The sequence below is a fragment of the Meles meles genome, chromosome 12, assembly GCF_922984935.1.
Source record: "Meles meles chromosome 12, mMelMel3.1 paternal haplotype, whole genome shotgun sequence".
Taxonomy (NCBI): domain Eukaryota; kingdom Metazoa; phylum Chordata; class Mammalia; order Carnivora; family Mustelidae; genus Meles; species Meles meles.
This window is the reverse complement of record NC_060077.1, coordinates 12,394,250-12,419,981: the sequence shown is the minus strand read 5'-3', so window position 1 is coordinate 12,419,981 and position 25,732 is coordinate 12,394,250. Positions and strand designations below refer to the sequence as shown.

The window sequence follows — 25,732 nt, the reverse complement described above, 5'->3', positions numbered from 1 at the left end:
GAGTCTGGGGCTATGGCTTCACTCATGGTTGCCCCTGAGACAGACAGCCCTGGATTCCAATCCTGGCTTATCCACTTCCTGCAACAGTCACTGTTTCTTCAAGCCTGTTTCCTCATCTGTAAAATAAGGATGGGAACACTTGCCCCAAAACATTTCTTGTGAGTCATCAAGGCCTGACAGGAGGCTGCTCAAAATCTTTATTCTACTTGGCATGAATATTCACCTTTCCTTGAAGAAACGTTAATGTGCCTGTTTATGACATGTTGCCCAAACCCCATACATGATATACCATTACACTAACTTTCCTCATGGTTACAACGTGGCTGCCAGCAACATCAGGGACAACATGTTTCCTTGTGCACCACATTAACTTTCTGAAACCAAAAATACCATAAGTTCTAAAACACATCTTGTCCCGAGAGTTTAGGGATAAGACAATGGAGATCTTAGTGTGACTGAGCTACAGTTATTCCAGGGCCTAGTGGGTAAGGTGAAACTCAGATGGAATCATGATCACCCTAGAAAACCAGTACCCCCATCATTTGCCTTGAGCAATGTGGCTACTTCTTGAAGTTAGCCCAGAAAGAAGTGGTCATTTGGTATTTTGGGGCCATTTGTATGGAAAATGTTTATCTTTTTTTTTAAGATCTTTTATTTATTTCTTTGACAGAGATAGATCAGAAGTAGGCAGAGAGAGGAGGAAGCAGGCTCCCCGCTGAGCAGAGAGCCCGATGCGGGGCTCCATCCCAGAACCCTGAGATCATGACCTGAGCTGAAGGCAGAGGCTTTAACCCACTGAGCCACCCAGGAGCCCTGGAAAATGTTTATCTTTAAACTACTCCATTTGGCCTGTGAAAAATGCTCATGCCAGGAGTCACGGGTGACCTGGGTCAGACTAGGGTTCCCTGTGTCATGCTCACAGAGGGTGGGTGTGGGTCCTCCTGAAGAAAATGACGGGCAATGTCCCCGCGGCTGGTGAAGTTCTCTTTGTCTTAAATTGTTTCTCTCTTGTTTTGCAGAGTAGGAAGAAATGGGTCCGTTTTGGTGCGTGTGGAGGGTGTACCCATCGTAGCTACGGTAAGGCTGTGGGGCTGTGAGAAACGGCGTGAGGAGAGTGTGAATGCAGGTGCCAGCGATGAGGAAGCCCCTGAGGTAGTGACTGAGTGGTGGTGGGAGTGGCTGTTACTATCGTGAAGGTAGCTACTCTGGACAGGGGTCGCTGAGAGGTGTGTCAGTCCTCTACCCTCCACCTTCTCGCCATTCGCTTGGGTTCTCTTCCAGAGCCTTCGAGGGAGGAACGCCTGTCTGTGCGGGTCACAAAGGCGCCAGTTCCAGGGCTCCGAGAACTCCCAGACGCGGGGTTGGGGGTGGGTGCAGCGGGGCCGCGCAGGGAGCATTGGTTTCGGTGCCCTCGGAACTGCCCCTGCCATTTGACACGCAGCTGGAGCTGGCGGCCCCGGGTAAGTTTCACCGCTTGCTGCTCCACAGCTCCCCCTGCTGGTGGCGTCTCCTAGCCCATTTCCTTTAAGCCGCCCTAAAGCTGGAAAATATCACAAGCTCCCTCAATTAAACATAAATAAACTACAATGTGTAAAATAACTTCAAGAAAGTCTATCAAACTTCCATTTCACCCTATAAAGATCCCATTTAAAAAACTGTATTTCTGTACCCCTACTTGGCTAATGCCCCAAGTACATCTTAACACCAGGTTGGGCAGCCTTGGTTCAGGTTTTATAGGCTCCTCTCTCAGACCTGGTATTTTATAACCCATGTAGTCATGGGTCTGGCTTTTCCTTTAATTACAGATTGTAAAAATTCAGCAGCAGAGGAGGAGCCTGCCTCGCATGCCCCAGCTAATTAAATGTTAGTTGGGAAAGGTGATCTCTTCATTCATTCAAACACTATTTGCTAAGAGCTTATCCTGTGCCCCAGACTATAGATGCTATAGTGGCTGGACTGAGGCCCAGGGAAGCGGAGGACATGTGCTTGAGGGCAGGCTTTGAGCTTCCTCTCTGGAACCGCAAACTCAAATTCCTGCTAGCTCCGGGCATTTGTAGGGAATGTGGGAATTGGAGAGAGGAGTTAGGTAAGCACAAGGGAGCAGTGAAGTCTGCAGCCAAGAGAGTGAGTACACTACCCACATTCACATTTTAAAACACCGATTGCTGAACAGGATGGGAAGAAGGTTGAACCCACCCATAGGCCTCAAGTTTGAGACCCTGGAATGAGAGAGTGGTGAGCCAGGGTCTAGAATACTGGTGGGGCTCTGAAGGCTCAGCTGTGAGAATGGGGGTGAAGCTCTCTGTAGGGAACGCAGTGGGCCCAGCCCAGTGGGCACAGACAGAGAAAGACCTATGTTGGTGTCTGGAAGCTAGGGAAGCCCAGGGGGACCCTGGCTCTGGGTGTGTGCAGTGAGTATCAGCAAAAAGGTGGGAAGTTGATGGTGCCTCCAGTTCCTGGGGAAAAGCACACAACACAACCAAAGAACTCAAGGGCAAGATAAACTGATACTTGACAGTCCTGATTCACAAACAAGGTACATTCATCAAACACCTGTTATGTGCTAGGCACTGTGCTAAGAGCTTTATAAGCATTAGTTTATGCTGAGAGTTTGGTATGAGTATCCCCATTCAAAAGATGAGGAGACTGAGGCTTGGAGAGATAGAATCATACTGTCATTGATTGTCATGGTTACTTGAGTCCTGCTTTTAGAAAGGTGTATCACAGATACACTTAGGTCCAGAAGAGCCCTTGAACATAGAAAAGGTCCTGAGCAATATGAAATTAGAGCTGCATAAAACTCATAAATAGAAAGAGGTCCCAAAGTGAGTATCTTTTGCCTAAGCCTTATCAGTCAAGTAAATCCTGCTATGTCCTCTACCCCCACCCTGAGCTCTCTTACACACTGATCTTATTATATTCTTGCTTTTAAGGAACCTCCAGACTTTTCCAGACTTCTTTGCCAGTCACTTCCCCCTGGATGTCACTACCTATACTAGATCACACACCATTCTCTGAATACTCCTTTTATCCACTTGCCTCTCAACCTTTGCCCAGGCAGTTCTTTCTACCCAGAATTCCTTCCCCACTTTTCCTCTTCTCTCGATGAACTCCTACTCATCCTTCAAAACCCAAATTAAAATTTATTTCCTTCGTGGAGCCCTTTCCATTGTTTTACCCTAGACAGAATTCATACCACCTTGAAGTCCGACTTACCACTTAATTCCCTAAAATGTTTAGCACACGGTAGGGGTGTAGTCTGTGTGCTAAATGGATCTAAGCACTTTGGGCAGGAGAATTCATTTGGTTACAAGCAATAGAAAACTCCTCTCAGATTGTTGTAAGAGAGTATGTTATTCGTGTAACTGAATATGACCCAGAGGCATCTTTCAGGCTTGGTTGAGTCCAGGGGTTTGGATGATGTCCCCAAGTTTCAGTCTCTCACCATTTTTGTCTTCTCCTTGTAAGCTTTATTTTCAGGCTCCCTGCAGAGGCAAAAAGGTTGCCAGCCACTCTCTACCTCATTCAATAGGTTCGAGAGCAGCAGGAAACAAAATCCTTCTCTTCTGAGTGTTCAAGCTTAAACCCCACTATTCGTTCTGCTGGGACGAGTCTGTGTCAAGTTCCCAACCCTGAAATGATCACCCTGACGGGGTTGGGGGTGGGGTGGGGATTATGCAGATAAGCTAGGGATCTGGCATTCTGATTGGTCCTTCCAGAGTCACACATGATGGGAAGGGGGTGGGGTCAGTCCAGGGAGAAAAAATGACTGTGAGTGAAGGCGAGGGTGGTTTCCCAGAACAAATCCAGGTGTTGTTACCAGGAGCTAGAGGAATGCCGCACACTCCTCAGCCTTCATAAACAGTTACTACGCTGGACCTTCACCAGATGAAACAATCCATACAATACCATTATCATTCCTGCCTGTTTACTGAGCACTTACTATGTGCCAGGCTCAGTGAGGTGCCTTAAGGCTTCCCAACCTGTGAGGTGCCTTCTAGAACTTCTCTTATTTTCCAGAGGAGGAAATGAGGCCCAGAGAACGGAAATGACTTGCCCAAGGTTAGTAAGTGGAGGAGGAAGAATTTTTGCCGAGATCTGATGATTGACACAACTAATACTTTAACCCACTGGACTGCAGGACCCCTCAGTGGGTGGCAAAGCTAGAAGTTTCTGCTTTAGAAATCTAGCCCTTCAAGTCGGGGAGTCGGGGTGCAGTGGATCTCACAGCCCTCCGGGTCTTGTAGGGTTAACATTGTCTTCCCCTCCTCTGAATACATGGCGCAGATGAAGTTCAAGTGACGACTTGATAAAAGTGCCTCTTGGTACCTCTGGATCCTGCTTTAAAAGGCAGGTGTATGTATGTGTGTATTCTATCCTTAGCTGAAGCTGACGCTGGACTAATTGCATGGACTAACCCATCAGAGGTCACATTGCCCTGATGCCATTTGCCCCCTCTTCTTCTGGAACACAGGGAGCAGGAGGGTAACCAATATGCCAGAACCATCTGCCTGGCTCCTAATAATAAATTGTGAGAGGAACAGGTTTCAGGCAAGCATTGCTTATTGAAAAAAAGAGAGAAGGAGAAGAAGAAGGCTCTTCTCACACCCGGGCAGCCATCTGCCATGTCCTCCACATGTGCCAAAGTAGTGGGAGGAGGAAAGGACTGCAGGGGGTGGGGACGGGAGAAGGTGCCACTGGGTCCCACACTGCCAGCCGGGTGGCTCACACATTGTCTTCCTTTTGCCGATGTGGACAGGATATTGCAGAGACAGAGAGAGAGGAGCACTCACTGGCTTTGACCTCCCCGGTGTCTAAGCATAGCGAAAGTACAAGTCCTTCAAGATGCCGATGGTAGGTATCAGCTCCTGTGTGTGGAGCGCTTCTTGTGGGTCAGGCACCGTGATAGCTGCTATACACATATTAGCTCATCTAATCCTGAAAACAAATCTATATGCACCCATTTTATAGATGAGAGACTGGAGGCTCAGAGACGTTAAGTGATTAACCCAAGGTCACACAGCAAGGCCGCCTCCTCAGTATGCAATAATGAGGCCCAGCCTCCTCTCTACCCTGGCAACCCAGAGCAGGTTTTCCGTGTAACAGATAAGCAGTTGACATCACCCAAGGGTGATCTTCCACCTGTAGTCCTGCCCCCAGATGCCCTCCTGCCCTCTGCGCTTGAGCTGACATGTAGGCTTCTCTGATCACCTAACCCGTTGCTCAGTGCCTCTCCCCATCTCACCCAGCCAAAGAAGCACAGGAGAAAAAGCTCCGAAACCATCCCGGAACCTTCGGAGAAGGTCAAAGAGCAGCTGGCTGAGGCTGAGCTTCGGAAGCTGAAGCAGCAGTTCAGGAAGATGGTGGAAAGTCGGAAGTCCTTTAACTTCCGTTCCCAGCAGAAGATCTCAAACCAGCGGTAAGTGATGTTCAGAGTTTCATACTGAGTGAACTTGGAGAAAACTGTGGATTTGGTTTAATGCAGTTTGCCTTCTCATGTCGCCTGTGGGCGGGGACCCGATTCTGAAGCCCTCCTGGGTACCTAGGTGGGACAGCTTCAGTGGCCGGGGAGATTTATTCTCAGAAGACAGCCTGTCACCAGGGCTCCAAGGGGGGAGCAGGACGCCCATGTCTCAGGGAAGGACCCAAATGAAAACTTCCGGTTCCTGTTTCTTTCTACACATGGGTTTTGTTCTTCCACGTCTTCATCTCAGCGTTGGCTGGTGGGGGATGGCTGCCCCAACTCCTGAGCTACCCAGGACGACACCCAGAGGCCGCAGCTGTGGTGACTCAATTCGAATCCCACGTGCCCAGGAAGGGGGAAATCTGATTAGCTTAGTTTGGGTCAGGTGTCTACTCCTGGCCCAATCAGCTGTGGCCAGGGGGGCGGGGACTGGGCCATAGCATACAAAAATGGCTCTTGAGGTTCGCTCCCATGGTTCTAGCAACTGGAGTGGGGGGAGTTACCAGAGAGGAGGAAATCACCAGGCTGCGGCTGTCGGGAAAGATGTTTCCTGCTGTGCGTCGTTATGGAATCTGCAAGATCAAATATTTGAAATTGAGTTGTCCTAGAAATTATGATGTGGATAGCTTTTTTAGACAATAGAAAAGTGTTCCCTGCGGTTGAATAAACAAATATCCTCAGATTCCCTCCAAAGGAATGTAATTCCTTAGCTACAGCCGTAACGTTTATACAGACAGAAACTTATTATTAGAAAGAAAATCTTACTGTTGGATGTTATGTGAAGTTCAGAGGGTAGGGGAAGCGGGGTGGTTCAGATTTTCAGTGGATTTAATTCACACAGAGCTAATCCATAGGGGATCTTCATGTGAATTATAAAAAGGCACCCTTTCTCAAGACACTTTACTGCCATCTGTTGGAAACACTGTCATTACGTAGGGATTTTTTTTTCGAACAGGATGAAGCATCCCCCAGGAAAGTATAATAAGTCAAGGAATCAGTGATTGTTTTTCAAGCAGATAGAGCTCCCTTTGGATGGTGCAGTCCACAACCTGCACTTCTGTGCCTGGTAGGCCTGATTCACAGCTTACCCCTGGTGAGCATCAGGAAAAGTCTCCTCCCTGGTGGGTCTCTGACAGTTTTTCTTAAATCTTACCCTTAGTTCTACTTTTACCCCAGTCCATTTGATCTGGTTTCACTGTGATGGACCTGAAAGGGAGGGGATGGAAAAGTGGAGATCTTAGATTCTTCCCGTGCAACACCTGTAAACGGGCCAGGACTCAGAAGAGCTCAGTGAGGTGCCTAGATTGCAGTATTTAAGGAGGTGCTTTTTCCTCAGTGCTCGTCCTGCATCTGTACTCCCAGAGAGTGAAGGCCTCCTTAAATTTAGGGGCACCTCACCCCCAGTGCCAGCCCTGCTGGTGAGACAGACAAACCTTCCTTTTGCTTTTACTGTGCCCTCCCAACTCCCAGCTCTGGTGGACTTTCCTGCTCTTTTTTTCTCTTCACCTTAACAAAGACCCCCTCCCAATAAGGGCGTAAGAGGGGGAGAAAGGTCCCAGCTGGTTTAGAAGACAAGTGGCTCTAGAATTAGGGGTACACTCCCACATGTGGCTATGTACCTTTGTAGTTGATGAAAGAAGATTAAAAATTCAGTTCTTCACTTGCACTAGCCACATTTCAAGTGCCCAACAGTACTTGATGGTGCCTGGAGGATGCTGTTGGACAGTAAATAGAGAACGTTCCTGTCATTATAGAAATTACACTGAACATCGGCACCTGGGTGGCTGTTAAGTGTCTGCCTTCGGCTCAGGTCATGATTTCAGGGTCCTGGGATCCAGCCCAGAATCGGGCTCCCTGTTCAGCGGGGAGCCTGCTTGTCCTTCTGTGCTCGTTCGCTCGCTCTCTCCCTCTTCCTTGCTCTTGCTCTCTCTCAAATACATAAAATCTTTTTAAAAATGTGCATATGCCTGACTTGAGGATCTTGTTACAAAGCAGATTCTGATTCAATAGGTCCTGGGTTGGGGCCTGAACTTCTGCATTTTTCCAAGCTTCCAAAGGACATCGAGGCAGCTAGGCTGTAGACCGCACTGTCCGCTGCATCAGGTGCCCAGACTTTGCCAGAAACTCGGCCTCAGCGCCATTTCCCATTGTTCAGTTGCCATTGCCCGAGCCTCTTTTCCATTCAAAAACTCCTGTTTGTCCGCAGTCCTACCCCTGTGCTCTCCAGAGGAGGGAGAGGGAGAGAGAGGAGGAGACTTGTGTCAGCCGATTTCATAAATCATTAGCACCCTGCGTAGAGAAACTGAGGGAGGTTGGAGGTTACTGCGCACCTCTGTGTTGATGCGAAATTGAAAATGCCTGCCTTGATGGGCTTGCCTCTCATTACCAGAGATAATTGGCTGTGAAGTCTGGAAAGAAAGTCAGCAAAATCAGACAGATGCCTGTGAGCTGCTGGCAAAAGAGAGAACACCCCCACCCCCCGTAGGTAATGGGTTTTGACAGGCCCAGCTGCAAATTGTTCCCTAGGAAGAAAAGGCCCCTAGTGAGGGGGCAGAGCTGTGGGGTTGCAGGTGGCCAGAGCTCTAGACCCGGACCTGAGACCTGCGGTAAGCCCCCCGCCACCCTCCAGGGAGGGAGGTACCTCTCTTCCTCTCTTTGCAGCGCTAAGGAGCCTGGAGCCGCAAAGCAAGGTGAACTCCGGGGCGCAGGGTGTGAACTCCGGGGCGCAGGGTTAATGACGTGCTGCTTTCCCAACAGCAAGGAAATCAAGGCCCTGCAGGAAGAGCAGGATGAGATCACTCTGCTTTTGGGTCTCATCAAGTCCTCAAAGAACTTGGATCTGAATGAGAAAAACTACATGGAGCTGTGTTTCCTGCTGCAGACCAAGGATGACTATGAGGCCCTGATCAAATCAATGAAAGTGCTGTTGGCAGAACTGGATGAGAAGGTGTGGTCTTTCCCTTGGAGGTTTAACTGGAACGTGGGGAGGAGGGGGCTGGAATGGGGGGGAGTACCCATGATGCCTTTGGCCAGATCTCATGCCCCATGTTCTAAAAGTGACCATGCTTCCTCCCCAGCCTTGTGACCTCTACTCTCCCAGTCCATTCCTCCACTACGTTTTCCAGCACCTTCCCTCTCTACTCAGAGTAAATTCCCAACCCTACTGTGCCAATCAGGAGAGGTTAGGTTATGCAGCAATTAATACCCCTACCCTCAATTCAGTGGTTTAAAACAATAAAGGGTTCTTCCCTGTTCATGCTATGTCTCTCATGGATTGGCTATGGGCTCTTGTATCTTCTCATCTGGGACCAGGCGGATGGGGTATCCACCATCTTGAATATCGCTAGGTGTTGTGACAAAGAGAGTTCTGGAGAGTCTCACACTGGCAATTGAATACGGCAGCCTGGGAGTGGCACGTCACTTCTGCCCATGGCTCAAAATTGTCTACCAAATCTGTATATACTCCAACTGCCCATTCCCTAAATAGACAACTCCACCCATCCACAACAGGGCCTGGGAAGTGCATGTATCCAGAAGGCAAAGAGCTGGAGACATTTGCTGGACCGTGTCAATGGTCCTATCCCTTACTATGGCTTGAAAGGTCCTGCGTGTGGTCTATCCCTAGCCTGCCCCTCTGTCCTCATCCCATGTCATCCCTTTCTCAACCCATCTCCCCCAGCTGCAGAACACTTGTTTTTTTCCAGATATGCAAAAACTGTTCTTACCTCAGGGCCTTTGCACATGTTACCCTGATCCCTGCTTCTTGTCCTTTGTGGCTCAGCCTAAATGTGACTTTCTCAGGAACGCCTTTTCTGTATTAGTTAGGTTCCTGCCCCCCCCCCCCCCAAAATAGTATGCTCAGTAAGGTACTTTGAGGAGAGTTTTATGAGGCTCTTTTTAAAAGGGTGTGAGCCCAGAGTAGGGACACTGAAGCCCTGTAGGGTTAGCTGCAGTGGGCAGGGCATTCACTCTGGAACCTGCAGAGAGCAAGCCGGGGCAATAAATACCCCAGCCTCTCTCTTCTTGCCCTTGGGCTCCCAGTGCAAAGGAGTCATCATGGGCTCCTTCTGGATCAGCCCCCTGGGGCCCAGAACAAGGTGGGTGGGTTAGAGTGGAGATGAACCTTGTGGGGGCAAACAGAAGATCTCCACAAACTCCCTTACCTTCTCTCATGACATCCCATGTCATGTCCCTCATAGCCCTTCTCCCGTAGCAATTAGACTTTAACACAGGAGTCATCTGTCTCTAACCTGTCACTTCCAGGAATGGCAAGGACCATGTCTGTTTTGTTCCCCTCTCTACCCATCCTGAGCCTGTCCCATTGACTGGCACATAGTAGGTCCTCAATAAATATTTACTGACAGAGGATCTGGAACTCTCATTCCATATTTCCTCTGCTTCAAACCCTTCAGTAATTTCCTATTTTTTTTTTTTTTTTTTGAGCTCAGAGCCCAACATTAATGGTTTGGTTTGTTGACTCAGCTGCCTTGCGTCCCTCCTGCCCCTCCCACCTTCTCTCCTGCCCCCACTCCTCTGTGTTCCATCCACAGTGGCCACTTCCATGAACCCATAGTGCTGTCTCTCATTTGCAGGCCTTTGCACCTGCTGTTCCTTCTGCCTGGATTGCCCTTCCCCATCTTCTCTGCTTGGGGAACTCTTCATCCTTCAGGTCTCAGCCCAAATGTTCTTTCTGCCGGAGGGTTGTCCCTTCATTTCCTCTCTAGATGCCCCTGCTGTCTGTGTCCAAAATACTTTATTTATCTCCCTTTTCCCAGGACTAACTGTGCTTTGTAGCTCGTTTCCAGCCCTAGGTGTAAGTTTGTGTGAGGGCAGGGACCATCATACTGTCTTGATTGCCATCATACCCTTTGTTGTCTGGCACAGAGCAGGTGTTTAATAATCAGTGATGAATGAATGAATGAATATATGAATGAAAGGAAAAGGCAGTAACAGTGAAGAAAGTGGAAAATTGAAGAAAAGATGGGGATGTGGGTCCTCAGAAACAGTAGGCAAGCTACTTTTTAAAAAGATTATTTATCAGAGAGAACGAGCACAAGCAGGGAGAGCAGCAGGCAGAGGAAGAAGCACCCTGGGATCACGGCCTGAGCTGAAGGCTGATGCTTAACTGACTGAGCCACCCAGCTGTCCCAACTATGTTGGGATCCTCAAGAGAATATGGCGCTCACTGCCCTGTACGAAAACCCTCTCTGCCCAGTTCCGTCTCAGAGTGGGCAGGTCCCAGAACCCCCTGCTGCTGTGCCCACCTCACAATTTCCAGAGCTGCTTCCTTGCTAGAGGTCACTGGAGGCAGGGACCTCCCCGGGCCCTGCCTGGCCTCAAAAAGCAAATAAGTCTGTGCCTTCATGCTGTTGAGAGCACCTCACATAGGCGACATGTTCTTTTTGGTGGCCTTGTCTTTTTCTTCCCAAAGACAAATTAGAGGCCTAATTACTCTCAGTGTCACAAAAGGAACGTCTGACATAAAGGCACCGAAGGGAATAGGAGGCTGCATTTAATCACAGGAGCCACGGGAACGTGCTGACACACACCTTCCTTTGAAGAGGAGCTGGAGCCTGAGGTCTCTGGGTCAGCTCGGGCAGGAGTGGGCATGGCTTCAGGCAGGCAACACTGCAGGCCAGGGAGGCTGCCCCCCCATCTATTGAACCGAGGTTGTGTTGAAGGTGCTGGGTGCTGCCTGTGCAGAGCCCAGGAGAGGAGAACCAAGTAGAACAGACATCTGACTGACTTGAACCAAAGCCTAGCTGCTAATATCACTCCTAAACAGTCTTCACGTGCCTTATGAGATTATGTGAGTCCCAGCGGTTCCCTTGATGCCTGATCATCTGAGCGGCCATCTTGTTTGATGTACCGGTGAGAGCAGATTGGGCTACAAGCAATGTAGTTCTTGAGTAGAAGTGGCTGGAAGAATAGAAGTTTGTTTTTCTCACATAGTAAGAAGTCTGTCTGGACAAAGGTCATCCCAGGGATTTTTTTTTAGTAGCTCTGTAATGATGGGTTGGTCTTTTTCTCTCTGATCCTCTTGGTCTCAAGATGGCTGCCAAAGCTTAGCTGGTGTGGCTTCTCATATCATCACATTCAGTGATGTGAAGAAAGGGTGAGGGACTGGTTCTTACACTCTAATGAGGGAAAGAATATTTCACAAAATCTTTCCAGCTGATTTTCCCTCATTGGCCAGGGCTAGAGTATATATCTACTTCTAGGTCAGTCACTGGCAAAGGGAAATGAAATTCTTATCGTTGGTTTGGGGTAGACCCAAATTCTTTCCTGCCAGCTATGGCAAGAAAGTAAGTAAGTAAGTAAGTATGTCACTTACTTGAAGTCAGAATCAATGATCCTAAGGGCATGGTATGTGAGGAATGCCTTTGGCCACAGGTGATGTGAAATCCAACCAAAAGAAACTTGGACCAAAAGGTGAGTGAAATTCATGTGTGCAGGTAAAAGCAAAACCTCTAAATTGCCTCATTTTACCCAAACTGGCTAAGTGTAGTTGAGTTGAACATGCATTCAAGAAAGAAATTAAAATTCTATTTGTAGGAAAAGAAAGAACATTGCAGTTTTTATTTTAGCATGCTTACATTAGTGAACTGTAGAATTTGTACCCATACAGATGTTAATTTAACACAGCTGGGGGTTTTCTTTTTCTCTCTCCTTTTTTTTTTTTTCCAGATTGTTCAGATGGAAAAAAAAATTACAAACCAAAAACAGATCTTTGCAAAGATACAGGAAGCCAATGACCCCCGGAAACTGCAGAAGCAGATCCACGTTCTGGAAACCCGTTTGAATCTTGTACGTAAGTTCTCTGCAGCTTTGCAAACAGCTCTGCCTTCCCTTGCTCAGAGTAGAGAATGATGTCTGTGGAGCCATTAGCAGAACCTGCCCATCCTGTTGGTTGAGGCAGGAAAAGGTGAACTAATGGTGTTCATACAAGCCAGGCAGCCTTTTAGACTCACCACCCACTCTGTTCCACCCACTCTGTTCCACCCACTCGGCCCATTGTTACCCAAGGTGCCTTTCTCCTCCTTGCTCTCCGCACTTTATGCACCATACTGTTGCCCCCACGTCCTCTATTCTAATCCCCTACCTCTCCTGGGATGACTATTTTTAGTGCCTTGGCTTAAAAACTTGCTCATTTTTAAAAAGCAGCTCAAATATTACCCTTCAGCAAGCAGAATTCGTGAGACTTTCTTCCCCCATTGCAATCTGCTCATGCCTCTATTAGACCTAGTGCTTTTTGGTTGTTGTTGATATTGTCTCTAGGAAATATTCAGCATAGACATGCATAACTTGGTAAAGAGAAAAGTGATGTTTCCTGATCACTTCAATTTATAGTGACTTTTTGCATTAAGCAGGGTTCTCTAAATTATGAACTGGCTTATACAAAAAAAGAAAATGGATTGGCCGTAGAGCAGAAAAATTTAGGGGCAAAAGTGGGGCCTTCAGGCATAGCTGGGTCCAGGTGCTCCAAACATGTCTTGAGGATACTTTCTCTGTCCATCTCTCCTTTGGGTGGAGATGACTTCATTCTTGGGCAGCCCCCAATGTGAACAAACACCAGCAGAAAAGGACCATCTCTTTCCTAAGAGTTCAATCACAAATTCCAGGGAGGGTTCCCATTGAGCCATCTTGGATCAAGTGTCCATCCCTCAGCCAGTCACTGTGCTCAGAAGAATATATGGACTTGAGTCACATGACTACCCTTGGATCACTCCTCCCTCCCCCGAGTCAAGAGAGGACAGCCCTATCCAACAATGTGGACTGAGAGCTGAGAAGAAGTGATAAAAAAGCAAAAAGAAAGGAAGAAAGAATGCTGAGCACGTACAAACACATTCTAGTCTGACTAATGAAATAACAGTTCCCACAACATAATCCAGTAGAGAGGGCAGGTGAAGTGATTTGGAGGGAAGCCTATCAGTGCCTCACTATACAAAGCTCTTAGCTTCCCCTTAACTCTGACCACCAGGCTTTAACCAGGGATGGCTGAAGTTAATTGGATCTGATTTCTGTCTCCCAGTTACATGGAAGTGGACTGAACGCAGGGCAGTGTCTTTTTAATATCCATGCCCAGTGATTTGCACCCATGCCTCAGAGGGCCTAGGATGTGTGTTAGAAAGTAGATTCCTGGTTTTGAGTCAGAATCTGTAATTCTTTAGATTCACTGGCTTTGAATCAGAACCTGTAAGGCTTAGACCCAGGCTTCTGCACTATTAAACAACCTCGGTGAAACTGAAGGTCCCCTTGGTTAAGAATCATTAATGCCCAGTACAGTGTGAGGCTTAGAGTAGGTACTTAGCAAACATCTATTGATGGAATGAATGAATGAACAAATGCATGCATGATTTTCTTTTTTGCATGCATGATTTAATGATGACTTGGCTACAGAGGTGTGCTTTTTTGTAATCTATTTAGAGTTTCTGTTTCTTCCTGAGTCAATTAAGTAGTTTGTTTCTTTCTAGGAATTTGTCCATTTCATCTCAGTTATCCTAATTTGTTGTTTTACAGTTGTTCTTAGTACATTGCCTTATAATTCTTTTTATTTCTGTAAGGTCTATAGTAATGTCCCTTCTTTCATTTCTGAGAGGAGTGCTGCTCCTTTACTTCTCAAACGGGTCCCCTTTACCCCCTTCCCTGACCAGGTCTGGCTGTGCCTTTTGGTAGTTTAGGTAGCCATCTCTAAAGGTTATTTCAGGGTCCCAGAATACCCCATGACTTAAAGCCTCCTCCACTTACTCAGTGGGGTCTGAGAGTCCTCCCATTTTTTTTTTAAGATTTATTTATTTGACAGACAGAGATCACAAGTAGGCAGAGAGGCAGGCAGAGAGAGAGAGGAAGGGAAGCAGGCTCTCCACTGAGCAGAGAGCCCGATGCGGGGCTCGATCCCAGGATGCTGGGATCATGACCTGAGCCGAAGGCAGAGGCTTTAACCCACTGAGCCACCCAGGTGCCCCGAGTCCTCCCATTTTTATCCCACAATCAGAGGATAGGTAGCATGTCAACAGTCCTAGAGTAAAATTCACACTAAAGTGTGAAGGACTAATGACCAATATCTTCTTAACGATAAATAGAAGATAGAGAAAGAATAAGAATGATTCTGTTCCTGGATTCCCTTACATTGTGTGGTAGCCACAGAAACATCCTACAGAGAAACACAGGGCCAGGAGTAGGGCTAGGCAAGTAAAGGGCCCAGGATGCAAAATTTGAGGCACTCACTCTCAGGCTCATGGAAATGCAGGGCTGACACTGGGAGAGTGAGTACCTTCTTAAATTTTGCATTCTGGTGGCGTACCTCGCCTTCCCCCTTCTTGCAGAAACCCAAAGTTTCTCAGAACATGCTTTGAAAACTCTGATCAAAGCTACTTTATATCCATTAGGAATATTTTCTGCCATTGTTTCTTTTCAGTGTCTACATGAGCACTTTGCATAAAAAACTTTTTTTTAAGATAAATTTAATAAGATGTACGGAAAAGTGGAGGTAATAAAATAATGAACACCCACATGCCTATCACTTAGATTTAATAATCGGTAACATTTTACTATATTTGTTTCACCCTTCTTTCCCCTGAAGTATTTTAAGGTAAATTACAGACATTGTGCTATTTCTTTTTTTTTTATTTTTAAAGATTTTATTTATTTATTTGACAGACAGAGATCACAAGTAGGCAGAGACACAGGCAGAGAGAGAGAGAGAGGAGGCAGCCTCCCTGCCGAGCAGAGAGCCCGATGTGGGGCTCGATCCCAGGACCCTGAGACCATGACCCGAGCCGAAGGCAGAGGCTTTAATCCACTGAGCCACCCAGGCGCCCCGACATTGTGCTATTTCACCCCTAAATACTTCTGTTTGCATCTCTAAAGATCAAGCATTTTCTTTCATAGCCAGGAAACCATATCACACCTTAAAAAATTAATACAATTTCTTTAATATTGCCCACATTAAAATTTCTCTGGCTGGCCCCAAAATGTCTTTTAAAGTTGGGGCCAGTCAAGTTTCACGTAATCGTTAGGTCTCTTAAATTCATCTAGTTGACAGCAGTGGTTCCCAAGCAGAGATGATTTTGCCCCTAAAGGGACATTGTCTCCAAATAGAGACATTTTTGCTTGTCACAGCTGGGGTGGGAGCTGTGCTGCTGGCATTCAGTGGGTAGAGCGTAGAGATTTTGCTTCTTTAACAGTCCAAGCACAGGATGACTCCCCACCACAAAGAACCATCCGGGCCCAAACAGTGCTCTACGACTTTTCCCAGCCATCAACCAGTTGAAGAGTCTGGGTCAGCTGTGATATAGAAAGTTCTACCTTCTGGATTTGGCTGATTGTTTCCTCTTGGTGTCATTTACCTTTTCCCCTCTCCCCACCATTGCTAAAAACTGGAAGTTAGGTATAAAAGTCATCAAGAAATTTAAAATCTAGGGAGTTGGCGGGGGGGCAAGAAACTTGCCTAAGACCACTTAGCCATGGCGCCTGGGTGGCTCAGTGGGTTAAGCCTCTGCCTTCAGCTCAGGTCATGATCTCAGGGTCTTGAGATTAAGCCCCGTATTGGGCTCTCTGCTCAGTGGGGTACCTGCTTCCCCCTCTCTCTCTACCTGCCTCTCTGCCTGCTTATGATCTCTGTCTGTCAAATAAATAAATAAAATCTTAAAAAAACAAAAACAAAAACACTTAGCCATTTGGGGGCCAATTTAAGCCTCTCACCCTCTGTGCTCTGGACCTCCAGCGGGAGGTGGGGGGGAGACCTTCCCACCCTCTGGCTGCTTTCTGGAAGCCTGTCTCGTGCCCCAGGAGGGAGCTCAGTTTTGAAGCACAGCCCTGCCCACAGGTCACCATGCACTTTGACAAGATGCTGACCACCAATGCCAAGCTCCGGAAGGAGATTGAGGACCTGCGGTACGAGAAGGCTGCTTACGACAACGTGTACCAGAACCTCCAACGACGCTTGCTGATGCAGAAGAAAACCATGAATATGGCTATTGAGCAGTCTGCCCAGGCCTATGAGCAGAGGTGGGCTGGGGGGAGAACGTAGAGGCAGAGATGCCTCTTAGCCCCCCTGCTGAGCATCTCTGCCCCTGGGCTTGTGTCTTGAGGGATCTTACATCTTCATCGTAACTCTGAGCGCTGACTGTGTGCCAGGCATGGTGCTCGATGCTCTGGGGATCATTCAACCCTCACAGCTGCCCCGGGGGTTATAGCCATCTTTTGTTATAGACCAGGATATGAAGGCTTTGAGCTGCCGAAATACTTAACCCGAGAGCTAGGCAAACAGTGGAGGGTTGAGATTCAAACCTTTCTGCTGAGCCTTCTCCTCCAGATGCCCCTGCCTTGAGTCCTGGGTTGTCTCCTGGCCTCATACTTGTAGGGGAGAAAGGAATATTAGTTAGGCTGTGAAGAGCATAGGTTTTGGAGTTGGAGAGATCAGGGTTTGAATTCTGGTTCTGTCACTACTGTATTATTGTAGGACGCTTTGGGGGTTAGTGAGGATTAAATAGTATATGTATATAAGGATTGGCTGGGCCACAGTAACTGACAAGTGCTGATAACGATGAGGAGGTGGTGGTCGTAGTGGCGGTGGTGATGATGATGACAGAAGGATCCTTTCCTGGTTATGGTCCAGAGCTGGCAGCTCCAGTGACTCAGGTAAGGAGGGCGGTTCCTCCGTCCCCAGAGCCTCCACGAGCAAAAGAAGTAATGGTCAAAAGAAGCCTCCACGAGCAAAAGAAGCAGTTCCCTCCGGGGTCTGGTAGGCAGAAGGGAGGGGAGAGGGAGCCTCTGGAGACTCAGACCCGGCCCCACCTCGCTCAGGCTGGAAGCCATGGCTCGGATGGCCGCCATGAAGGACCGCCAGCAGAAGGACATTTCTCAGTACAACCTGGAGATCCGAGAGCTGGAGCGCGTCTATGCCCATGAGACCAAGCTCAAGTCCTTCTTGCTTATCAAGCTGAATGACCGTCTGGAGTTCGAGGAGCAGGCCAAAAAGGAAGAAGGTACACTCTCTAGGAATTCTTTCTTGCTCTCTCTCAACTGAGGGGGCCCAAGTCCTTCTGAGTAGGGTTGTCAGATTTAGCGAATAACATTATGTCTAGTTAAATTTAAATTTTAGATGAACAGTGAATACATTTTTAAAATTAAGTAAAAAGTTACTTGTTGCTTATCTACAATTAAGGCTTAATTAGACTTGAACAAAATGTACGGTTTGTCTGAAATTCAAATTTAACTGGGTGTCCTGTATTTTATCTGCCAACCCTAACCCACAGGCTGTGTCCTTACTCTGAGGCTCCCCTTCCATTGTCTGGGAGAGCAGACTTGGGTGTTGGGTCCCCAGGACCACCCCCAGCTTTGGTGAAGGGCTAGGAGGATTCACAGGATACAGCATGCAGTGACGTGCATGGCTATGCGGTGGGGACCCAAAGCACATGCAAGCAAAGAGGAAAGCCACATGGGACAAAGTCTGGAGGAAACCAGGCACAAGCTTCCAGAATCTCCTCCCAGGGCAGTCACACAGGACATGCTTAATTGCCCCAGCATCCCCCTGTGACATGTATGAAGAGGTATCTACTAGGGGAGCTCATTAGAGCCTCCATCCCTAAGATGTCACTGGGGGCTGGCCACGTAGGGGTCCTCTCCCTTGTGTGCCCCAGTTCAGCCTCCCGGAAGGAAAGCAGGTGTTCAGCATAAACCACACACACCCTCTGCATGGTGTAAGCACAGTGAGGCACTCCTAGCATTGAGGGAACGTCTGATAACCATGTACGGAACCATTTACCATTTAAGTGCCCAGATGCGGCCAGGGGCCAACCTTGCAAGAAGAGCCCTTTCTGAGGCCAACAGTCTCACGGCTGTTGTTTTTACTCTCTCCTGAACAGACTGAAAAGTCTAAGCTCTTCAGAGAGCCCCCCCCCCCCCTGTGGAAACTGTATTTGTGTTTTGTTCTTTTAGCATCTCCTGTCTCCTCCTGCCTTTTCATTTGGGACTGTGGTGTTGCAGAAAGTGTGTTTCTGAGAAACCCCACCTCTCACTCTCTAAAGAACAACAGGTAGGGGCGCCTGGGTGGCTCAGTGGATTAAGCCGCTGCCTTCGGCTCAGGTCATGATCTCAGGGTTCTGGGATCGAGCCCCGCATCGGGCTCTCTGCTCAGCAGGAAGCCTGCTTCCTCCTCTCTCTCTGCCTGCCTCTCTGCCTACTTGTGATCTCTCTCTCTGTCAAATAAATAAATAAAATCTTAAAAAAAAAAAAAAGAACAACAGGTAAAGGAGTCGCAGGGCCAGATGTGCCTAGGAAGATCTAGAAAGATCTTTGTGACGGCCCTTTGGAGGCTAAATCAGAGACAAGACTGAGTTCAGGAAAGGTGGGGCTGTGGCAGGCATTAGGTGGGAGAGAACAGAGCTTGGAAAACTTTCTTGGCTCTAGTTCCTTAAATTTGCCAAGGTCTGAGCCTGCCAACAGGATTTCCTTGACCTTCACCCTGTTCAGATGTCACCTCCTTTGAGAGGCCTTGCTGCGCCACACAGCTCCCCCACCACGGCCCCTGATACTGCTCTTCTGTGACCAGAACCACAGCGTGGTGATGTGTGTCTTCTGTTTACATGGGAATCTCCTTTTCTTTCCTCTCTTTGTCTGATTCCTCCACTGCATGCTTCATGGGACAGGGATTTTGTGTCTGCAGAGCCCCGCACAATGTCTGCACATAGTAGATGCTCAGTTAAACATCTGTGACATGACTAAGGAATAAAGCGCTTGCCCCCTCTCCTGGAAAAGTCTAGCCTCCTCTCCAGGGCACAGTGACAATATTACGGAGCACGTCTCCCTGCCCAGCACTGCTCTGAGAGACTTTCCTTCAGATTCACGGTTGCTGGCTTTTCCTTTCTAGCTCTCAAGAGAAAGAAGCACAGGAAGAAGACCAAGGGTGAGAGTTTCGAGAGCTATGAGGTGGCCCACCTCAGGCTGCTCAAGCTGACGGAGGACGGGAACCTGAATCAGCTCGTCGAGAACTTTCTGGCCAAGGAGGAGAAGAACTTTGCCCGGTTCACGTATGTCACAGAGCTCAACAATGACATGGAGATGATGCACAAGAAGACCCAGAGAATCCAGGTCAGGTGGCTCTTCTTTCCTAGGCCTGGGACCCGCACACCCTCACCACAGGCTTTCTCAAAGTGGCTTCCTCGAAACACTCCTCGAGATGCCCTATAAAGAGGGCCTCAAGGTCTAGTCGGTTTGGGAAACACTATATTCCTCCAGGGATCCTCCCTACATTTTAACCTTTCTCAAATTGGTATTTGTCTTCTAATTGATGCAAACACATAATGTGGGTCCTGCCCCCACACCCCCAATAGTGATACTTGTAATCCATGGCATGTTCTATAATCCAGGGTTCCCTAAACTATAGCCATGGCTGGATACAGCCTGTGGTTGGTTTTTGTACAGGCCATGAGCTAAGAATGATTTTTACATTTTTACAGAGTTAAAAGGAGGAAAAAAAAAAAAAAGAGGGTATACACAGGAGAGATCATATGTGGTCTGCAATGCCTAAAATATCTACTATCTGGCCCTTTGCCTTAAGAGTTTGCTGAACCCTGTTAATCAACAGCTTCACAGAATTGAGGAGAGATGGTCAATCCATCTTGAAGAGAACTGATGTACTTGAGCATAGTAAAGGCTCTGACAAGTCCTGCAGTAAAGTAACCTATTTACCTTTGTTGAGACCATAATTTCCCAAACTTAACTGACTCCTTGGGTTGCTTACTCTCCAGAACACACATAAACAGCCTTTGGAACTGTCTGTATAGCATAGAATCTAAACTCCTTAGTGTGACACTCGGGGCCCTTCAAAATTTGGCTTCAACCTGCCTTGGCAGGTTCACCTCCTCTCACGACCCCAAAGGCACCCTCCATGGCTGCCAGTCTCAGCTGTCCTGTGTGCTTCCCTCTTCTGAGGCTTTCCTCATGCCATTTCCTCTCTCACTCCTGCTTTTCTTCTGACGAAATACGGCTCATTAGTCCTGACCCACACAAATGTCACCACCACTGGGAATTCATAGCTCCTCCCATTGGGGGGTCCCCGTGCTGTTTGTATGGTGAAGGGAGCCTTTTGCAATGTCACTGTCTCCTGAATATGGAGCAGGTGCACTGGTCATGTACAGATAGCTAGTAGCCCGAATATAGGTGAAGACATTTTAATTTACTTGTGGTGAATTAATTTTTATGAGGCTTAGGACAAACATAGCTTGCAATCTTGTGATTTAATGGTTATTATGATTTAGGATGATAAGTAGTAGTAACAGTAAAGAAATAATGATAAACATAATAAAAGGAACACAGTTTGATTGAAAGAAAACTATTAATAGACAGTAATAGATTGGGATAGGTAATAATCGCACAGGTGGCTGCGAACATGAGGAGAATGAAGGTGGTGGTCTCAGTGTGGTGATGGGAAATAGGGCGGGCCCCAAATGGGTACATTGAGGCAGGATTTTTTAAAGAGGGACTATGTCAAAGGTTCAAGGAAATCACAAATGGAAAGTGCAGGACCTGCGAGAGAGGGCTCTAGAACAGGTGAGAGGAAGGAGCTGTTTCTGGAATCAGGAATGAGGTATGTGGAGGAGGGTGTCTCTGTGTCTATTCTGGAGGGATTGTGGCCAAGCTAGTGATCTGCAAAGGTCGGGGGGGGGCAGTGGGGAGGGAGCAAGTAGTCCCAACCTCTTTCCACCCTTTAATCTCCAGCTGGCGCCTCCCAGTGCCTGGGTGCAACCCAAGCCAGGGGACAAGGGAGCCCAGAGCCGTAGCCCCTGGGTCTGCAGCAGAGGGTGAGGAAGCGAGGCAGGTGGATTTGGGGGGAAAAGGAGAATGTTCAGCTCAGTGTGTGTAGAGTGGGCAGGGCTGGGGGAGATGAGGTTGAACGGCCCTATGTCTCCCTTCTGGAAGGTGATCTTCTAGGGGACAAACGTCCCCTAGTTGTGCCTTCTAGGCACAAACATGTATTCCCTCTACTTTCCCAATGCCCAGGATAGCCCTGCACACAGGGGGAGGCACCAGGAAATGGCTCCAAAACAGTAACTGACCTTGACCTTGCCACTCACCATGAGGCTAGTACCCTTTTCTCCTTCAGCCACTCAGACTCTGTCAGGGCCAGTGTGTCTGATGACAGATGGCCGCTCCTGCCCTGTTCCGGCCTCAGTCTCCACATCTATAGAATGATCTCTTTGGACTAGAGCAGTACTTTCCAAACTTCTATAAAAAAATAAAAATAAATAAAGCTACAGAATATTTTCATTTAAACCCAGGTTGTGAGGAAACATGGTATAGAAAACAGGTAAAATGGAGCAGTTTGGGATGAAGGGGTTGGGGTGCAGGAGGTGTGGCTGGAGGGGTTGCCTGGACCCTTACCCTGTCTTCTTGTGGCACCTCTGCTCAAACTAGGGTTTGGGTAGGAAAAATATATAAACCCCAAACAATTAGGATTCTACCAACCGACTTCACCCCTTCCACAGAGAGCGCCAGGGTCAGAGGTTGTAACTGGTTGAACCCCACTCTCTTCTTTTGTTTGGTCTCCCCTACCCCCCAAATTTAAAAATTATTACTTGCCAACATTTAAAAATCCGGATATTCCACATGAAAACCTGGATTTCTGGTTTCTCTTGGAAAATCGGATCTGATCGCTCCAGCTCCGCGGCCCCCCTGGAAGCTGAAGGCAGCTGGCTCCCGGCCACCCACACTGGCTGGATCCCATCTGCTCCTGTGTCTCAGGCCCGCTGCCCTGAGGGCCTTTGAACCTTCTGCCTCCGGGGTAGGCGCTTCGCCACTGCCCTCAGGTGGCCATCCGCAGTATTGCATGGAAAGTCTTTGGGCGCAGAGATTTGAAGGATGAAAGGATGGATGATGGGTCCCTTTGGGACCTGGGAAGTGGGCAGGACACTGATTCTCATTTTCTGGGAGACAGCGTCTTACTAGTCCCCGTGGGACAAGGACAGACCATAGGAGAGGGATGTGAGAACGCTAGTCAGATACTGATTCAATCAAGAAATGGTTACTAAACAAAACTGACCTTGATCTTTCCCATTCACCATGATAGTACCCCCTCTCTAGGCTACACAGCCTGTGTCTGGCCTTAACACGAGTGTGTCTGATGAAGGACAGACAAGTCCATGATCTCCCTGGGCTTCAGGCTCCTCATTTGTAGAATGATGTTTGGACCAGAACAGTAGCTTCTGAGCTTTTCTTTGAAGTTATAGAACTGTGGCTTTTGGGACTTAATGGACTACCTGCTGAACAATTCCTGAAAATGCTTGTTTCTAATGAAAATGCTTTATGTTTTAAAAATCTTAGATGGATATGCTCATTATAGAAAATTTGGAGAATAACTAAGGATTGTATTTTTTAAATCATCCATTATCCCATTCCCTAGAGATAATCATTGTTGACATTTTGATCTATTTCCTTATTACTTCTATTTTTTGGGGGGGTGATGCTTTTAAAACTTAACATAGTGATTATATATAGTATAAAGAGAATTACATATTCTTTTAAAAAAGATTTTATTGATTTATTTGAGAGAGAGGTTGAGTGAGAGAGAGACAACACAAACCAGGGGGGAGAGACAGAGGGAGAGGGAGAAGCAGGCTCCCCACTGAGCAAGGAGCCCAATGTGGGGCTCAATCCCAAGGCCCTTGGATTATGACCTGAGCCAAAGGCAGATGCTTAACTGACCGAACCACCCAAGTGCCCTGAGATTTATATATTCTGATTGCAAAAAATATTCTTTTGGTTTTGTTTATCTAGCAAGTATTTACTAAGCACCTTCTATGTGCCAGGCACTATTCTAGACACTGAATATGGCACAGTGAACAAAATGACAGAAAGTTCTGCCCTCCTGCAATTTCTGTTCTGACAGAGAGAAACAAACAATAAATAACAAGCCTAATAAATACATAAATTATAGGGTGTATTAGAAATTGGAAATGATGTAGACTAAAAGATAAAGTACAACAGGTAAAGAGGGGTTCTGGAGCCAAGTGAGGGCATGGGAAGTTGACAAGCTAAGATTTGAGCAGACTTGTAGGTGAGGGAATAAGCTATGCAGATCCCTGGGTAATGAATGTTCCAGGCAGAAGAAATAGCAAGTCCAAAGGCCCTGAGGCAGAAAAGGTGCCTGTTTATAGTACTGGGATCATTCTAGACTGTCCACACTGTTTTGAAATTTTTCTCCTGAAATTCATCATAGATCTATCCAACATCTTCTATGTTCTTTTTAGTGGCTTCTGGAGACCCTGAATCCTCTGAGGTAGAATCATAAGCTACTTCTTTTTTTTTTTTTTTTAAGATTTTATTTCTTTATTTGACAGAGAGAGATCACAAGTAGATAGAGAGGCAGGCAGAGAGAGAGGGAGGGAAGCAGGCACCCTGCTGAGCAGAGAGCCCCATGCGGGACCCTGGGATCATGACCTGAGCCGAAGGCAGTGGCTTAACCCACTGAGCCACCCAGGCGCCCCATAAGCTACTTCTTAAATGCAGATTCCCCGGGGCGCCTGGGTGGCTCAGTGGGTTAAGCTGCTGCCTTCAGCTCAGCTCAGAGTCCTGGGATCGAGTCCCACATCGGGCTCTCTGCTCAGCGGCGAGCCTACTTCCCTCTCTCTCTCTCTGCCTGCCTCTCTGTCTACTTGTGATCTCTCTCTGTCAAATAAATAATTTTTTTTTAAATTTAAAAACAGATTCCCCAAGTTCTATCCCATACGTACAAACCCATATTCCCTAAGAATTATCTAGGAATCTGCATTTTGAACCATATTTTTATTTAAGACTCATTCCCCTCATGACATGAAGGTACCATCATTGATTTAACTGATCCACTATCCGTACACGTTTAGATCATCTCTAACTGGGGGTCATAATAAGTAATAACATGACAGACAGCCCTGAGCAGCCACTTAGCCCACATGTCCTACTCTTTCCATGGGACAGAGTCCTAGAGATGAAATTAACTCAAAAGGTAGCCTTTTGCATTTGGACACACTGTTCTAGCCCTAGGGGTTCTCAAATCTGGACCCTGGATCAACAATAGCAGCAGCTCCTGGGAACTTTTGAGAAACACACATTCTTGGGCCCCACTCAGACCTACTGGCCCAGAACTTCTGGGAGAGGGGCCCCGCAGTCCGTGTTTTCACAAACCTCCAGATGATTCTGATTTTTGCTAGAGTTGGATAAGCCCTGCCCTGGAGCTGCCTTATATCTATTATAATAGCGCTAGCCACATATGGCTATTTATGTTTAAATCCATTTAATATTAAGTAAAATTAAAAATTAGCTCCTCAGTGGCCCTACCTACATAGTGGCCAATGGCTGCAGGCCTGGATGGTGTTGAGAGAACATTGCCACCATTACAGTTCTGTGACCGTGCTGTTCTAGACAATTCTCCAAGAAGAATGAACCACCCACCCACGCCCTCATCCTCCTTTTAATTAAGAAACATCAGGGGCACCTGGGTGACTCCATTGGTTAAGCGTTCGACTCTTGATTTCAGCTCAGGTCATGATCTCAGAGGCCCGGGATTGAGCCCCGCATCACATTGGACTCGGCGCTCAGTGTGGAGTCTGCTTGAGATTCTCTCTCTCTTGCTAAAATAAAAATAATGGGAAAAAAAATAAAAATAAAATAAAAATAAATAAATCTTAAAAAGAAACATGAGAAGGAACCGCCATGGGCATAAGAGGGGCCCAAGGGTTTGGGGGCTCCTGGAAACATAATTTAAATCCCCCTCATCTCCTCAAGGCAGAGGCTTAGCTGCAGGTGTGGTGGGGAGGGGAGCACCCACTTCTCCTTATGGTCTGGTTCTCTTGTGAGCAGGATGAGATCATCTTCTTGCGATCCCAGCAGAAATCATCCCATGATGACAACCACTCCATCCTGAGAGAGTTGGAGGTAAGACCAGGGTGGGGAGGGAGGGACGTGGGAGTCTCTGTTGTCTGTGTGTCTTTAGGTGTTCTGTCCGGTAATTCTCGGGAGGAGTACGTTATCTGCCCCATGAGACTCTACTGACCTGGCTTGTGTCTGGACATGTCCTGAGCCTTTGTCTCGGGCCACCTCTGCTATAGATATTGCTGCAGAATTTTGTCCCTAAAGCCTCTTTGTCCATTTTAAAGACTCCCCGACTTCAGGGAGCCTAGCCAAGGCACTTGCATCTCTAATTTCATCCCAGACTGGAAAATCCCAGACAGAGCTCTGCCTCAGTAGTTTTTTTCTCTCCTCTTTGTCTTGGCTGTGGCCTGTTTTCAA

General features: G+C 47.5%; 1 protein-coding gene across 2 annotated transcripts in view; it reads left to right on the top strand.

Moving 5' to 3' along the window:
- The first annotated feature begins 1,116 nt into the window (after window positions 1-1,116).
- Window positions 1,117-25,732, top strand: part of CCDC63 (coiled-coil domain containing 63) — a 62,360-nt gene continuing 37,744 nt past the window's right edge. For both annotated transcript variants that reach the window (XM_046025226.1, XM_046025228.1), the window contains exons 1-9: window positions 1,117-1,152; window positions 4,760-4,854; window positions 5,250-5,419; window positions 8,222-8,411; window positions 12,152-12,271; window positions 16,293-16,474; window positions 17,273-17,454; window positions 19,338-19,558; window positions 25,304-25,378. In XM_046025226.1, the coding sequence (XP_045881182.1) occupies window positions 4,846-4,854; window positions 5,250-5,419; window positions 8,222-8,411; window positions 12,152-12,271; window positions 16,293-16,474; window positions 17,273-17,454; window positions 19,338-19,558; window positions 25,304-25,378 (1,149 nt within the window). In that variant the 5' untranslated portion in view covers window positions 1,117-1,152; window positions 4,760-4,845. The remainder of the gene's footprint in view (window positions 1,153-4,759; window positions 4,855-5,249; window positions 5,420-8,221; window positions 8,412-12,151; window positions 12,272-16,292; window positions 16,475-17,272; window positions 17,455-19,337; window positions 19,559-25,303; window positions 25,379-25,732) is intronic.